At 38.8% G+C, this 18,260-nt stretch overlaps 1 protein-coding gene across 18 annotated transcripts in view; it reads right to left on the bottom strand.

The window, feature by feature from the left end:
- Positions 1-18,260, bottom strand: part of MAP4K3 (mitogen-activated protein kinase kinase kinase kinase 3) — an 87,229-nt gene that overhangs the window by 6,307 nt on the left and 62,662 nt on the right. For 11 of the 18 annotated variants that reach the window (XM_030032241.2, XM_030032292.2, XM_030032259.2 and 8 more), the window contains 10 exons: positions 16,124-16,208; positions 14,912-14,991; positions 12,142-12,202; positions 11,938-12,055; positions 9,300-9,358; positions 6,627-6,730; positions 5,664-5,835; positions 2,992-3,060; positions 2,781-2,873; positions 489-559 (listed from right to left, as the gene is read on the bottom strand). In XM_030032241.2, coding sequence (XP_029888101.1) covers positions 489-559; positions 2,781-2,873; positions 2,992-3,060; positions 5,664-5,835; positions 6,627-6,730; positions 9,300-9,358; positions 11,938-12,055; positions 12,142-12,202; positions 14,912-14,991; positions 16,124-16,208 — 912 coding nt within the window. The other 7 variants (XR_003925953.2, XM_030032249.2, XR_005933671.1 and 4 more) reach the window with 7 other exon arrangements.

Raw genomic sequence — 18,260 nt, 5'->3', positions numbered from 1 at the left:
GCTGAGCACTAAAACCTTCAAAGTATTTGTAAGCCAAGCAAACATGGAAGAGACTAAAAAACAACGTGGAACTCATTCGACACTGTGATAAGAAGCTAAAGCTCAGCAGTGCCGCATGCAACCACTGGCAAAGCCCAAATTTTGGTATCCATGTGTGAGAGACTAAGGGACTGACACTGGTCTTCAAAGCAATTTAAGGTGAAGAAGATTCATGTTACCAAGAATTAGGCTTGGGTATTTTCTATGGCATCACGACCCAGTCTCTTGCTGCTTTCTGCTTTCTATGTTAGACTTGACAGGGGATCTTGTGTAGCTTCACTGATTAGTTTGCAGCTTATGAAACATGCTTAGAATGAGACTCCAGCTTCCAGGTCTAATCTAGGAAGTTACTGAAATGTTTTACTCTTTTTCAGACCATAGCATTGTGCATTTATCTTCTACTTGGCCTATACTAGAAGCTAGAATGTGAAGCAAAATGCAGTACTCACCTCATTTGATCGAAAACTCCTTCCTTGCATGCCATGTTTCCAGAATGCTAACACGCTGTCTTGTAGACAGACTGGTAACAAAGAATACTGGAATCAGTTTTGAGGCATGATGTCAACTCATGCTTTTAAGGCCAAAAGCACGACTGCAATTTTGAAATTTGTACACGTATGTTTTACTCTATGACGTTCACCCACACGGACTACAAAATGTCTCACAGGAATCGCTGAACCTGCCTCAGAAGTAGCTGCATTTATATATTCGTTTAATGAGTGGGGTTTAAAAATATTCCCACCTAATCAGAAAGAGTTCTGAAACTGTCCTTCTGTCTAGTCCTAAACATGTCCTTTCCTTTGAACAGGAAACCCCTCCTCATTCTAATACTAACAGAAAATATATATTGAATTTTAGCAGAAAAGTTACAGGGATACTGCACTGACATTCTTCACTTTCCCAGCAACTGTTGGCTAACATGGTCCTTCTGCAACAGCAACACAAAGCTTTAGAGCCCTCTACTTCCCAGCCCTTCCCCTCATCACAAACATGGAGACAGACACCTGCATTTGAACCCTGTGAAAGGCAATGGCTCTAGGGCCTTCCTCAAAGAGAGGGCAAGTGTGTAGGTCCCCAGGGACAATCTCTCCCATGTGCATCCAGCACCCTGCCTCTGGGCAGGTATGCAGGAAAGAGAGCAGAGCTCTTTGGAGACACTATCAGGCCACAACAGGACACTGGTAGCTGGTTTGTGATGAGCAGAGAGGACTACAGCACATTCAGAGGTTCCACAGTGAGCAGCTTCAAGTACATGTACTCCTTCCTTCCCTCCATTCCTAACTAAGAGGAACCATAAAAGTAGTGTTTTCCATGACAATGTTTTTTTGTGCTCTCCTCTGTGGGGTGTTACGTTTGAAGTGCCTGAAACTTTAAAGCTTCTCCTCAGAAGTAAATTCCCTCCAACTCATTATTTTTGTTCCCACTGTTCCTCCTCTTCTGGTGCTACCCTCCATCTGTGCACACATCCTTCCTCATCCCTCTTTCAAAAGCACGTGATGCAATCCAGGTATGTAAGCCCTGAGGAACTGTCAAAATAAATGTATTCTGTCTTTGTGTTTCACAAATCTAATTCATTCAGATTCTTCACAAGAAAACAAGATTTATGTAAAGTGTGACTTATATAATTTAGTCTTTGAGCTGCTTTATAAAAAAGGACTGTGTGAACACACACGCAGAATGAGTTAGCCATCAGTGATTCACAGAGTTTATGTAGATTGTGTTAAGGTATTCCTTTAGAGGCTGAAGGTCTCCACCATATTCCCAAGACACTTAGCCTAATCAGGGATGACTCCAGGGTTATTACTCCATTCCAATTGCTCCTAGGGAAGCATGTTACATAGCATGCTGAACCCTTCACTGAGCCTTCTCACACAAAGTGAAATGCGTGAGATAAGTGTTTCAAATGCCAAAGACTTGACAGTTAGTATCTCTAATTCTGTACTGTAACAGTAAATAAGTTAATCATAGAATATCTTGACTTGGAAGGGACCCATAAGGATCATCGAGTCCAACTCCCCGCTCCTTGCAGGACTACCTAAAACTAAACCATATGAATAAGAGCTTAGTCCAGACTCTCCTTGAACTCTGACAGGCTTGGTGCCATGACCACTTCTGTGGGGAGCCTGCTCCAGTGACCAACCACCCGCTCAGTGAAGAACCTTTCCCTAATGTCCAATCTGAACTTTCCCTGACGCAGCTTCACACCATTTCCTCATGTGCTATCGCTGGTCAACAGGGAGAAGAGATCAAAACCTCCCCCGCCTCGAGAAAGATGTAGACTGCGATGAGGCCACCCCTCAGCCTCCTCTTCTCTAAGCTGAACAAGCCCTTTCACCATCTGGGTCACCCTCCTCTGGACACACTCTTAGTAGTTTGATGTCCTTCATAACTTGAGGTGCCCAAAACTGCACACAGTGCTCGAGGTGGGGCCGCACCAGTGCAGTGTAGAGTGGGATAGTCACCTCCCTCGACTGGCTAGCGATGCTGTGCTTGATGCACCCCGGGACATGGTTAGGCCTTTCAGCTGCCAGGGCACACTCTTGACTCCCCTTCAGCTTGACATCAACCCAAACCCCCAGATCTCTTTCCACAGAGCTGCTCTCCAGCCTTCTTGTCCCCCAGTTCACCCCATCCCAGGTGCAGAATCCAGCACTTGCTCTTGTCAAATTTCATACGGTTTGTGATTGCTCAGCTCTCTAGTCTATCCAGATATTCAATATTAATAATGAAATCCAACTTACCTATGGATTCAATCTGAAAGTCAAACGTGAGCTCCGATGACAGTTTGCGGCTGGATTTTAACCTGCCTTGCAGATTGACTATTTTTATGCAGCCTAGACAATAAACAGGATACGTCAACCAAGAATTGATCTTCAATATATGACCTAATTTGAAGACAGACGGTATGCATGTACATGCATACGTATATATTTAGTTGATACTAAAACTTACAATCCAAACACACCAAAATGGTATCCCTCTCCAGCTGTGTTACATGTACAACACTTGTCTCTGTAGTGTCTATAAAAAAATGACAGTGTTAGTTCATAACATAAATTAGCATGAAATTTGAAATGGAACTTCTAGAGATTGAGACAATTTAATGGGTTAGTGTGGTTTTATCTACTTAAAATAATCATCTTACCAGTGACATTTCTCTTCTCTTAGAGAGGCATGTCCACTTATCCAACATGTTGACTGTGACAGGAAAACTGAAGCTGTAATATTAAAGTATGGACTTAATCCAGCCTTTTCTGAGCCATATCACAAAAGCAAACTCATGTGTACATTGTTTTCCCTTTATTCTCTCTTGGTGCCATTTAATATTGCTGTTGCAAAAAAAGGCAGATACATGAGACTGTCCACACTAAACCTGAATGCTGTTTCATTCCATTTTTCTTCTGCCTTTACTTCTAAATCTTGCTAGGGACTTTCATATTAATACTTAACTCCTGCTGCTATTTTCAGACATTCCATCCCCAGATCTTCCAAAAATAGGGGAACATTTCCTTCTCCAAACTTTTAAAAGAAGGGTTACCTTCCTCTCTTCTGGGTTACAGCTGCAGCAGTCTCCATCACAGCAAACAGGGGGATCTGACCCGTGATTAGTGGACACGTCAACTCAAAAGAGAAATGTAGTTTTGGTCCTTTTTTTTTTAACATAAAATTACACAGAAAGCAGCTTTTACTAATTCAGCATTACTGCCAGCGATTCTGTAGGCATTCTTTCATACAGAAAAGAGAAACTCATTAAATCTGTTAGAGGTAAGAAATTAGAGCATGTTACCTAAAATACAAAAGCAGCTTTCAGTTAAATAATAAAATCCATGGTCCTGTTGAGAAGCAAAAAAACTCCTCAAGGATGATAGCAGAAATGTGCTCCTTGAGATGGTCCCTCCATCTCTTTTTTGCTGTTTGTTTTGGAAGCCATACATTTATGATCTTAGCCAATTTCTAATGCATGATCTTAACCAAAGGTGGATATAGCCGTGATGAAAGCATGCAACAGAAGGACTGGAGGATATACATCTGTGCAGCCACATTATGTGATGTGGAAACATGCACCGCACTGGCTGAAGCTAACAGGAGAAGGATGGCAAGGGGAAAAACCCCCTGCAGTAAGTCTCTGCCAGCTAATTTTTTTAAAACAACTTTATCAGACATCTACAAAAAAAGTCAAATGTCAAACAGTGAAAACTACTATTTGACAGAAGCTATTTGTGACCATATGGTACACAATTTCCTCATTTAAAAAACGCTGAAAAATCTGTTTCATTGCATTATTGCTCTCCTGCCAGCAGGGGACAGGAATAAACTAATACAACATGAGGGTTTAAATTGGAGTCAAACAAATAGGAGAAAATGACAACATAGACACAACATGAGAACACACAAATGATTCAAGGAAGGTAAAGAAGTATTTTTGGAAGGCACAAAGCAATGTTAAATTTTGCACATTAAAAAAAAAGGTACAGGGTAGGGATTACTATTCTTGTATTTACACACTGATGCAGACAATACTGAGAGAAGAATGACAACAGGACATAATGGGTCAAAGAATTTATCTCCAGCGTGCTACTTTTATGGACTCTACTGAAGTCACAGTTACATAATGTAGATGTGTGAGTTTGAAAATAAAATGCACTAACTCTGAAGTAGTTAAGTGCATTAATTGGCCATCCACTAATCACTTTTGTAACTATGCTTTAAACTGTGTCAAAATCTGACATACTTTTCAGCAGCAAGAAAGTCAGCAGGCATCTTCCTAATGGAAACTGTTCTTTTTAGTCAATTCCATGGTACACAATCAGCAGGACTCGTACACATATATACGCCAGCAGAGGGCTATATGTAAGTTCATCATGGATCAACAAGGGCTTGATGTCTGGTAATAACAAAGCTATTTACTGCTTCCAAACCTGCAAGCTATGACTGGGGTCAGCTCACTACTTTACCTAGTTTTATGGGGGGAACGTTGCAACTCTAGAAAAGTAATTCTTAGCACACTTCCTTAAGAGAATTTCTACTGTTGCTCAGATGGTGGCCTCCTCACTCACAGCACCCAGACCAGTGACAGACATTGACAGGTACTTGGTTTCCTGCTAACAGTGGTCCTAATCCCTTTTGCTTTCCATAAACATTGGGAGAACAGAAATATGCTCTCTCTGAGCAGGCAGCTGATAACACTATTTCTAACCACACTGGCTTATTGCAGGAGAGCCAAACCACACCTACAGATATGTTGAAAGAAATTGCTCAGAGTGCAATTCTATTAAAACCCATTAAATAAACAGAAGTCATGGTGCCAGGGTAGAGCACAGAACAGCACAATGGATAATAGTCAAGTACAGCCTGATTTATGTAAATGCAAGAAACCACAACTCCATCCTCTGCTATACTCAAAATCTCAAGAAATCCAATCAGTTCAACAAGTAGCAACATGCAAAAAAGTGCATGTGGAAGCAGGTACAACCAGATACCCCTTTAAACAGAGAACTTACAACGATCACTTGGTCTTAATGATTTAACCATTAGTTTCTTCAGAGGAAACTACCTTTCTAGTGCCTCAGCTGTAACAGAAGAGCAAGTAACATTTCTGAATGCAATTACAACAGCACACAAACCTGTTTCTGTAAACCACGAAGAGGTAGAATTTGGGTTGACAGTCTCAAACTTTACCACCTGGTTGAAGTCTTTTCCTCTGCTGACACCAACGCAAACTAAAGGGAATTCCTGCTCAGGGACTACCAGCATTTCAAACAATCTCAGCGGACAAGGTACAGGAAAATCTATGTGCTAGATTAAGAAACAAAAATAGATATTAGACGGGAAACCAGTTTAGTCTAAGTTGCTATTAGCTATTTAAACTGTATGGTAAATTTTATGCCATACGTTTCGTAACATTAAGTTTACTTCTTCAGACAACAGTAATTGATACATACAAAAAGCCTGTGTTAAGAAGTTTAGGAAGTCTTCATGCCAATTCAGTTAAAATAAGATGGGATGTCTTTCATCATGTATGTCCTGTACAGCTGTCCACAGATGACAAGAGTGCAATACCCATCATTGCTCTCCCCAGCTATGGAGTCTCTAAGCCTTGTTTCCCAGGCTGAACAAGTTATAGCAGCTGCCTCTACAAATGTAAGTCCAACCTGGCTCCGTCTTCAGGTGGTGTCAGATGGGGAGATAACAAGTATTTCTGAGCACCTCCAGTGTGACAAAGCATAGAATAAGTGGCCACCTTCTCTCTAGTATGGGAGCAAGCCCTCTGTTAACCCATGTTATCATTCCACTCCACCATTTCTCAGTCCATCAGCCAGAGTTTTTTTTACTGTGCAACTAAAAGGCAATGCTCATGGGAGAGAAGGGCTTTGTTCTTCAACTGAAGCGCACCACAAAACCAAGAACATTCCTATAAATATTTTTAGTCAGTTAATACTTGTTACACATTTAAATACCTATTTTCATTGGAATTTAACAGAAACCAAGAGAAAAGTCTAATAACTCAAGAAATGGCTAATATTCTTAACAAGTCATTACAAGATAAATAGAAATTAACATAAGAGTGTTTAATCTTATAATATTACCTTGATTAACATAAATTTTTGCATTGGTTCAACCCATTCTAACAAAACAATGCTAGACTGTAGTGCTCCACAAAGGTACTTGTGGCCTGTGTAGGGATTCCTCACTGCCAAAAAAAGAGAGGTAGAGTACATTAGTGTACTAAGCAAATACAAATTATAAACAATTTCCAACTAAATAACAGTCCATACAGTTTTGGAAAATACCCACCACCGCCACTCTAATCTTTTATATAAGGAAGCTGCTGAAAAGTCAACATCCACACTACAAAAATGGTGACAGTGAGCATACTGGAGCAGGGGCTGCCCTTCCACTGAGCATGGATAGCTAGTAGCTGGTGCCAAATAAGCCATAATAAACACCACTCTCACAAGAGTGCTGTGGTATGTTTCACCTCTCCAACTCAAAATAAAGTTTATTGTTTTTTTTCATACTGGTAGGTGGGATTTAGTATTTTATATAGTCTTTAAAAAAATAGTTGACTGCATACATATTTGAAGTATCCTGCTCCACCATGTTGGTTTGCCTAAGCTATCCTCAAATCATCATGAGAAGCTGTTAAGAATGGCTTTTTCTATGACATACAGACAGTTACCCAGCAGGCACTGAACAATCACTGTTACTTGATAACTGCTTAGCTGTGACAGTGCTTGGAAGGCAGCAAGTCTGAAATCCAGCTCCATTTTTCTGATGAACACTTCTAGATCAGCAGGAAATTCAGTTTCTTTTACAGTGACATAATTTATTTCCACTCAACTGCTCTTCTTCTATTGTTTGTCAGAACTCAATTAAAAATTGGAAGAGGACAGTAAAGTTGCAAAATTGGGCACCGTGAAATCTGAAGTTTCACAACTTCAGTTCTACAGTATTAACAAAATTTCGCTCCTTAAGCACTGCCAGCATATCCATTACAATGAACAAGCGTTACTTCGCACTTTGTACAATTACATCTAAAGACCAGATTTTAAAGTGTAGTAAAGTGACTATGGGCCATCAGGCAGTTAACAACACAGTTCAGATAAGGAGCTTCTACAATCCAGTACTATCTACGTAAATGAAATATGCTCATGCTACCTTACTGCCAAGGAAATCCACTAGCAATCCCTTGGCACCTTAAACATCAAAGCTTAATTTCATTAATACAAGTTCCCACTCAACATCGGTCACACTGACTGCAAACTGCAGAAAATAACACTTTGCATGACTGTTAGTAAGGCTGAACTCAGCAGCAGAAACCAAAACCATGCAATTACCAACACCTGTAAGGTGGAGAAACAAGACCAGAAGTTCCCATCTTTTTCTGCCTCCTGTGGCACTGCTGCTTCCCCCAGGCCAAAGGGATACTTATGCTGCCAGCAGGAATGGAGGCTCAGGCTGCACATAATAAGTAGGGCAAGAGAGGGGAATCTATAATTTCTCCCCTGGGACCTGCCTTTTGCAGCTGCCCTTCTTGTCATCATGAATTACCACCTACACCTATCAGGCAAGAAGGACTCCAGGCTTATTAAGCTAAGCTATCTCTGAATGCCAGGACAGCAGACTCCCCCTCATAACGCCAAGTCCCAGGGCACTCTTGTTAAATTCTGTGCCTATTAGTACAGAAACCATAAGATTACAAAAGAGCACACCACCAGGTTTCTCATTTCATAGAGATCTAAAAACATATGGACTTCCGAATTAATTTTCATGTCAGAAAGCCAGCATTGGTACCTACTCTGATCCCTGTCACTCCACCCCTTCAGGTGTTCCCTTCAGCATCCATTAACACTCACAGCTTCACTAGATGCCTCAATTAGGGCAAGGCCTGGACATACACAATACATATCATTAACACCCTACCACACCCTAGAGAATTTGTATCCCAGAAAAAGTCAAGCTTTAACAGGTGAGCTGGACAAAGTAGTGATAAAAAAATCAGACCTTTCAGCAATATTGGGGAGATTTTTGTCAGGATAAATGACAGATGCTCACTTACCACTAAGTCTCTGAAAATCTCCTGTATAATACAACTCCTCACACCAAACATTTGATTATGGAACACCAGGTAAAACATTTCCAGGTACAAGAGCCTGACCCCAAGAGATCATCCATAGCTATTTTTCCTGTTTTTTTTTTGGTTTTTTTTTTGTTTTTTTTTTGTTTGTTTGTTTTTGTTTTGTTTGGGGTTTTTTTTGTTTGTTTTTTAATCTATCTGCCCCCATTCCTCTTTTAAAACATGTCATAACACAGTGCAGCTTTGACACTTGGAACACACTATAAAGGCTTCAGAGACAATGCTGTCCTCAAAGAATTGAAAATACTCCTTGCTTTTTATCATCCAATATTGGTAACTGGAACTTGTGCTAGGAAGTCAGGCTACTTAAGCCTGATGGTAACTTCTTTAAGTTACTCCATCCATGGAGATTATGTTCTTCCTGCAGGCTAGTTTAGATTTGACATTCTGCTTCTCCACATTTCCTGAGAATTGTCTTTAAATATAAAGAGCGTAATGAGAAAGCTTTCACTGCTTAAATGCAAGGACTAACCTGAATGAGCTCACTGTCTGCAAATGCATAGTTTCATAATAATGACAAAAGTCTCTTCTCCCTTTACCTCCTAAACCTGACTCAATAATCTTAATACTGCCACCATTTGTACTTGGCTGCTTGGCATTTATTCTGCAGATCTTTACTTACCAACACAACATTTCTGACACCATTTAGTATCAGGAATTTTTGTAGACACTGCAAACTTCCTACAAGATATAAATACAGAATTATTGATCAACTAAAACAATTGAATTAATTTGCTTTTTAGAGTTGTTGATGGGAAAATTATATTTGCCCCCAGAAAAACTAAAAATATATTTATTTGTATATTTCTTCTCAAAATGATATGCCTAGAACATACATGGTGATCGCTCTGTTAGCACTGAGATCCTGCTCAGTTCTGCTCCATTATAAATGCAGTTAAAAGTGAGGAATGGAGAGGAATAGGTACCTCAATACCTTCAACCACGGTTTACCACTCTCTCTTGCTATTTAATTATATGTATTTATACACATGCCTGGATAGTCTATTAGTACTCCCATGATCATTCTTTTTTGTAATGCTGTAACTTATTGCATCTTGTGCTGGATACTACACAGACAACAAAGTCCACTCTCATCCCAAGGACATTTTAGGTCTAAGACAAGACACGTGGACCCAAGGGGTGTAGGAAATGGTGCCGTACTGGATCGCTTGCTGGGCCACAGTTCTTGCCAACTAACAGCTTAAGTTTTGCTAAACTTTTCATAGGCAGCACAGCATGTGTTTCAAGAGGAGGTCTGAAGGAAGACTGGAAGGCAGCTTTGCAAGAATTTCTCATGTGCAGGGGCTGCTCCCTGAGAAATCGTGAAAACAATTACTTGAAAATCTATCAGATAAGCCAGGGAAGATGTTATTTGCTGGTAGTGGGAATCAGTGTTTCTACACAGACTAGAAGATGACAGACAGTATGGAGATAGGCCACAGTAGCCTTGACAGTAAAAATAACTAATTTGATGCTGTAGAAAAGATGGGAATAAGTGGAGTGATAGATGCTGCAAAGCTATGAATTGGGAAAATACTTGCATAGCATTTCAAATGAAGCTGTCCAGAAGGGACTGATAATATAGCAGGACTGAGCAGCATGAAAACTGAGTCCTGGCCACAAATTTTGGTTGGAAGTAGTCATGGAAGGAACTGCTCAAGGACACTCAAGGGAAAGAAGCTGGAAAGGAGACTTACCACAGATATATTTTTTGCTACTGAATGTTTGCCTACCAAGTATCATAAATTGAGCTTAGACCATTTTGCATATGAATATATGAACCTCACAAATTACTCTGAATTCTACTTTGCTTTGCATTTTCTCTACCGAAAACTTCGCTTTTAACATATCTACGTTTTTCATGTAGCACCCTTCATCATGGTATTCAGGGACTTGCTGAAGAATACACTTTGTGGTCTGGTAGAAAAAAAAAAAAAATACACTCTTCTACATACTTCAAATGTACTACTTCTGCCTGGCTAAATGTTCTTACCTTGATGCCTCACAGCAAGGGATAAAACAGCAAAATGGATTATCTACATGACTCTGCCCTGCCTTTGAATGACTGGCTTGGCACTCATACATTCAGGTTGTACTGCATTTTTCTTGGGAATTGACATGACTGGACAAGAAATTTTCTGAGCCCTCTGCAACTTAGATGAGGTGTAATTCCACACTGAATGTAGTCTGAAGTTTTTCCTCACATGATCCTTATGATAATTATGGTTGTTAGTCCACTGCTGATGCAGTTCTCAAGCCAACGTCACCCAGCCAAACTTAGTTTGGAAGAGAGAGGAACAGAACAGTGGTGCAGGCACACATAAGACAACGATTCAAAGCACAAATTATCTCTCTCAGGTAATTAGAATTTAGCCTCTAGGAGGAACACAATTTTCAGACAAGTGTTCCACCATTATGTTTGCAGGTGACTGAACAAGAAGCCTTTCCTGAATCCAAGAATTAAATGTTAATATGCTGTTAATAAACCAAAGGTAGCAGAGAATCAGGTCTTTATGCACTTTAAGAATCAAAGGTTTCTCTGCAAACTAGATTAGGATTACTACCTCCTCCTCCTCTTGGATTTGAATGGGCTCCTAGGGCTTGTTTGGCAGCCAGCACTGTACCCAGTCTCTGGGATTTTGTATGTGCTTGTTAGTAAAGTTAGAGGGACTACATGCACAATGTGCTGTAGGCATCTGGGGACAAAAGTACCTCCTATACTGGCCTGCAAAAAATGACTAGCCAATGATGAATGTCAAATCTGTACTCCAGTGCTACTCTTCCCAGCTTTCAAAATAACCCATGAGCCCCATTCCCTCTGCAGTAAGAGATTACACATCCCTGCATTTTTTTTTTTTTTTAATAGAATGGAAAGATAGTGCCCAGAGTAACTAATGTAAGATCACCATTTGTACTTGCCTGAAATATCACAGGTACAATACTAACCCTAGATTTTGTTTAGCATCAGGTACAACCAGGATTTACCATACTAGACTATACCTGAAAAGGCCTATGACCAGAAACAAAAGGCTTCATGACAAGAAGGTAAGATGTACCAAAACCCATTTCTCTAATATGAGGATATTCACATCTTGGTTTGTGTAAATTTACGGGTCTACCCTCTGATTAATGCCCATATGAGTTATTCATGGCAATCTGTGAACAGAGCTCCACATTATTTAATATCCCCAGAGTTTCACAAGCATATCCTGAACTCCCAGGATTAAGATATTCTGATATATCTGATGATGTGTATTTACCTGGGAAGTATTCGGTCGGGGAGTTTATGTGCTGGAATAGCAACGGGTAACTTTTGCATTTGCCTTGCATAATCAAAGAGTCCTGGTAGATTATGGGAATAAAGCTGAGAAGCTTTACCTGGAAATTAGAAAACAAAAACACACTTCAAATACGAAACCAAATGTTTACCAGCACTACCACTCAAAGCTAGCACAGTAACTTACCAGATATTGATAACAAGCAATTGTTCATGACATATAACCACGTACACCTTCGAGGAAATAGCTGATAAAGGGAAGGAAAAACAAAGAAAGAAAAGCATTCAATTTGATATACACAAAATGTGAGCACATTAAGTCAATCAGTATCTGCATAGATGACAGGACCAAACTAATATTGACTTGCTTTTTGTAGCAGAAATCAGCTTAAGCCAAGTAATGTTTACCTGGATTCCAGAGTTAATTCTGAGTAAATCTTAGGCACACACACTATATTTAACATACACATTAACATTTAGACAATTAGCATATTTTATATTCATGTCTTCAAGTATACTATAATTAGCCCGCAAGACGTCATTATAAAGATCAATCAATTTTCAAAAACTTTAAAAACCATCGAACTTTTTCTTTCAAAGGAGAAAAGCATAACAACATAAACTTCAGTAAACAAAGCACAGTCAACAAACAATAACCATTCTAAAGCCTGCAATAGTCCAAATCTCTCGAAACAATTAAAACTGGCACTCAAAGGGACTCTCCACCTGTGTATGATTACACATTTCACTTAACTGATCAAGGAATGCAACAGACTGTCAAGGCAGAATTGTTATTTGTCAAATCCCACAATTACTATAAAGATGGGGCTGAAACCAACAAGACATCTTTTAAAAAAAAAAAAAAGATAGATTAAAAAAAAAAAAGGTACTTTTTCCCCCTCTCACAACTTCTGGAGCTTGTTGCCACAAGAGGTCATGGAGGCAGAAAGTATCAACAGCATAAACGAGGGATTAGACATACTCATGTCCAACAGGTCCATAAACGGACACAAAAACCAAATAGGCAGGGATCCTCCAACATGCCCGATTCGATGACTGTAGTGGAGTTGGAAGAGAACAGACAGCAGACAGTGGTAAAGCTCATGGGCATCTCCTACTGCCACCTTAGAAAATAGGTTACTGGGCTAGACAGGAGGACATTTCTTTTGTTGCTCTTAAAAAAAAAAAAAAAACAAAACAAAACAAAAAAACCAACAACAAAACACCAAACCAAACACTCCCTCCCTGCCCCAAACAAAAACCAAAAAAACCCAAAAAACCCACCTCACTGCTGGTTTATTAGAAAGATTTGAAGAGATCTGTAAATTAATTGAAACATTTTTCTGCCAAAGAGCAAGAGATTCATCTTGATGCTGTGCTAAGTCCTGCAAACATTTCTGCTTTGTCCATTACTGAAGTAGAATGTAGTGAAAAATAACAAGGATACTACTTTTGCTTTTACACTGAATTGTATCAGACCTAGAGTGTAAACAATGAAGTGAAACACAGAACTTGAAAATGTTATTAAAGCCCTATTGCCTTTTATCATAAATAACGATGTAATAAATGATTAGCACAGAGGGTGCACTTCTGTTCCTGAAGTCTTCTCATAACCTAAACACACTAAGAAAAACCTACGGTAATAATCCACCAGCCTGGCTGTATCCAAATGTAATGTGCAAGTTTGATTGATCTTCTGTAGCTGCATAAGCATATTGTGACTTAGTAGGTTTGGATCTGAGGATTAGAGAAGAATAGCAATATTCAAATTTGCAGGTTGATTGACCTGTCACTCATTCCTCCCGTTCCACACATGACTGGCTGTTTTTACAAGCATCTCTTCTCATCTCTAAGTGCTTATTAAAACATTTCCCTACAAGCTCACTAGGCAATGCACTACAGAACATGGTGCTTAGAAAAAACGAGGACGGATATGAGAGCATGAGTTTCATTACACCTATTCTCCTTGCCAATTTAAAAAAACCCACCTAACAAAACCAAAAGAAAAAAATGAAACAAAACTCTCGTTGGTCTACCTGGCCTACAAGAATTACTGTATTAGTGATACTTGTCAGGGTAGGTTTTACAACTGCAGTGTAGCAGCAGAGTGGTACCTGAGCTAAGTTTTAACTAGCTAACTCAAGCACCAGTATGATTATGAGTTACACAGAGCTCAGTGCAAGCTATCTAGGCCGCCTTCTCAACACAACAGACATATCTACAACGTCTGGACCCTGGAAGATGAACAAACACCAGTGCCTCCAGCTTACAGTGTGAAGGCTGTCCTTGCAAATTCCTCCATCTTGATGGCAGATGCATAGCTCCCTAAGTTAGGGAGAAGGCAGGAAAGAAAACAAGTCTCTTAGAGATTAACAAAAGAGCTGGAGAAGACACCATACAGAAAAGCCTGCAATTGGCATTTCCCCCTCCCCAGTATCCCCTCAGAAAAATTACTATTTATAAGATTCTGCAAAGACAGAGTTTTAATTGGCATTCAGTAAGCTGAGTCTCATCAGCAAAGCTGCTTTTAAGACCAGAAGAATGGAGTCTAGCATAAAGAATCTCCTTGCTTCCCTGTAGCTGAAACACAACATTTGTTGCAAATATTCTGTCTTGTAACAAAGCTTTAAAGAAAATAGAAACTTTAATCAAAAATATACCAGGGAAATTCCATACTATTTAACAAATCATTTAAATGCAGGACAATGCACTACGATGAAGTTCAACACATCGATATACGCAGATCTCCTACGTAAACATGGTTCAGCCTACAAAAAACTTAAACTTGACTGAAAGGTATCCTCAATAGTAAACATTTAAGGTAATTCTCAGTGTAGCTAGTGCCTATGTAACTGTAGTAAAGACAATTTTTACAAGGATTATACAACATTAATCTGAGTGGCTAAAAAAAGTGACAAAGATCTACTTTTTTCCAAAATATCAAAACAGAAATATACCTGCTCCATTGATGTTTCATGAAGTTCATTGAGGTTCAGTGTGTAAATACCTTCTTCTGCACCAAATATCAAGTACTGATCTGCAAATACAAACAAAAAAAAAAACCATCTAGAAATCCTGATTTAAGGAGGGTGTGTTTTATAAGAGTATGCAGCTCTTTACAAAATACAGACTTAAAACAACTACATATATTGAAACAAACCAACCTGTAATAGTCATGGTATTTGAAAGCATGGAAAATTAACCTTCCTAAGGAAGCTTAAATTTGTGGATGGGGCTGGTTTAAGACATTAGGAAAGATCAGGGTTTTTTTTTTTTTGTGACTGACAACTGGAATAAAAACCAGCAGTGATACAACCATAAGCAAGAATTCATGTCAATAATTTCCTCATGTATGGATTATCCTACTTAGACATTTCCGTGTATTTTATGACATATTCATAGCCTTCTTTTGGAGTACTTCAACAGCAATACTGACTAGAACGTTTTCTCAGTACTTTGGGGGTGCATCACTTCTTGAATATAATTAATACCCTGGATTGCTTTTAGGCATGCAAACAAGACAGGCTTCTCATATTGAGATGATGTCAACTGCGAAAGATTTGACTTCTATAATTCCAGTTTCTAAAAAACCTAAGTATTTTCTTGCTTAGGGGCTCAGTAGCATGTCTATACAGCCTATAATCAGAAGGTGAAATTGCATGCAACACGAGTACAATGTTACCAATTATCCCTTTCATCAGGCTATATAATAAAGCACTAAAATAAACCCGTAAGCACTAAAATAAACCTGTAGGACCAGAAAGATTGGCAGGGGGCAAATAAAATGAGTGATAAAGAAATCAATCTCAACTAAGACATCCAGAAGGCAGATTTAAAAAAAAAAAAAAAAAAAAATTAGAATTGGCATCTTTTAGACTAAAATGTTGGTAAGAGTCTTGAATCAAAATGAAAAAATATGGGTTTTTTACCTTTAATATGTAATTTATTCTTTTTAATCAAAGCTGAAAACTGTGCCCCATGTATCTTAACATAATTAAAAAAAACCAACATTGAACTTCAGACAGCAGTGGCACAATTAAAGAAGAACTGCTTATATCAATAAACGTATTTTACAATATGTCTATTTTAAAAGGAATAGTCTTGCTCATTTAAGCACTCTAGAAATCTGAGGAAAAGACAAAATGGGTAAAATATGCATAATATACTACCTCTTGTATCTGGATTTATCCATGATGTTGCACAATGAATTTTTAATGGACAGCCATTGAAAACCTTTGAAAAGCAAGCACCCATCTGTAGAAGTAAAAACAATTAAAAATATACATATGAAAAATGAAAATGTGACATTTCCAATAGGATGATTTTTACTTGTCCTGGTTTCAGCTGGGATAGAGTTAATTGTCTTCCTAGTAGCTGGTATAGTGCTATGTTTTTGAGTTTGGTATGAGAAGAATGTTGGTAACACTGATGTTTTCAGTTGTTGCTAAGTAACATTTAATCTAAAGTCAAGGATTTTTCAGCTTCTGATGCCCAGCCAGCAAGAAGGCTGGAGGGGCACAAGAAGTTGTGAGGGGACACAGCCAGGACAGCTGATCCAAACTGGCCAACGGGGTATTCCATACCATGTGATGTCATACCCAGTATATAAACTGGGGGGAGTTGGCCTGGGGGGAATCGCCACTCAGGGACTAACTGGGAGTCAGTTGGCACGTGGTAAGCAATTGCATTGTGCATCAGTTGTATATTCCAATCCTTTTATTATTACTATTGTAATTTTATTAGTGTTATCATTATTAGTTTCTTCTTTTCTGTTCTATTAAACTGTTCTTATCTCAACCCATGAGTTTTACTTTTTTTTTTCCAATTCTCTCCCCCATCCCACCGGGTGGGGGGGAAGTGAGTGAGCGGCTGCATGGTGCTTAGTTGCTGGCTGGGGTTAAACCACTACATTACTTAAAGTAGTAACAAAAGGTTAAGAGTAGTTTCATTTGCCATGTGGAAAATAACCTCATCCAGACAAGCTGACAAAAGGATTATTATTTTTTTTTAAGTGATTTTTTCCTTTGTGTGTAAGACCTTCCTGAACAAACATACCAGAATTAGCATTTCAGAATTAGCTCCTAAATTAACAGTCTAAGCACATACTTACTACAAAGTTGACAAACCTGAAAAAGGTTCCTGAATTTCATGACTTTAGTAAGTCTCAACAGAGAAACTTTATTCCTGCCATATTCCAAACACTTAAAATAAAACTCTAGGTCATGCAACAATCACAATCTTAAGTCTCAGATTTTCTATTAGTTATTTCAAATTAACTTATTTTCAATATTTTTGTTTCCCAAAGGGAGACCTCTGGTAGAAGATTCCACTCCTTGTTCAGCATAACCCTTATAAACTCAGTTTGCCTATTAAGCAAGTGTCTCGCATAGTATAATATAATCAACCTCTCTACCTTCCCCCTAGTGAAGCGCAACCATTTGTAGGCATTTATAAGAATATTTACTAAAATTTGCTTCAAGATGACAGGAAAGCAAAAGCCAGGGCTTCCTCCTTTCCCCTCAAGCATCAACATAATAATTACCCATCCTATTTGGGGTACCAGCTGATCAATAGTACTGTAGATGGAAAGGAATGATGCAGTAGTAACCAACAATTAGTAAAGTGAAATGTTATCATTTATCAAATGATGGTCAAACATAAGAACCAGTCACAGGTAAGGGTTGTCATCTTGAATATAAGCAGGTATCACCTTTACGCAAAGCTACATACTCTGTAATACAGCTACAGAATGGCAATGTTTTCACTTTATATTAATACTTTGTGAATTATTATCAATCTATAAACTGAATTAACCAAATAGCTCTTGTGTTAACACTTGGGCAATTTTTTTTTTTGTTAACCTTTTGCTGAATAAGAAAGTCTGCACACATTTCAGTCACTTCTGAACATAGTTTAGTTTAATAAGAAAAGAAAAAGAACTTCATAATTAACCCTTTAAAATGAAAAGGAGCAGAAATTAGACCCTTCTTCATGCTTTGGACATCTCTCACTCTTGCATCACTATCAGGAAGTCCATGAGTTTGTCTGTATATACTTATGTGAGGGAAGAATCAAATTCATTAAGGTAATCAGTAAAATCTGAAAGACCCCATTACACAAAGACAAGGGGAAAGACTTCAGCACTGCTAGTACCACTGCAGAAGTCTGAGTGCCAAGCCAGGGAGCTGGCTGCTTGCTAGACAACAAGATGATCCTTCTGCAGGCGTAAGAACAGAAGTAAGAAAAGATACATGTGAGGCAGGAATATGAGAAGATACTGACACAGAGTGACCTCAAGGTACTGAC

Source organism: Aquila chrysaetos, chromosome 2 (genome assembly GCF_900496995.4).
Source record: "Aquila chrysaetos chrysaetos chromosome 2, bAquChr1.4, whole genome shotgun sequence".
Taxonomy (NCBI): domain Eukaryota; kingdom Metazoa; phylum Chordata; class Aves; order Accipitriformes; family Accipitridae; genus Aquila; species Aquila chrysaetos.
This window is presented reverse-complemented; position numbering and strand designations above follow the sequence as displayed.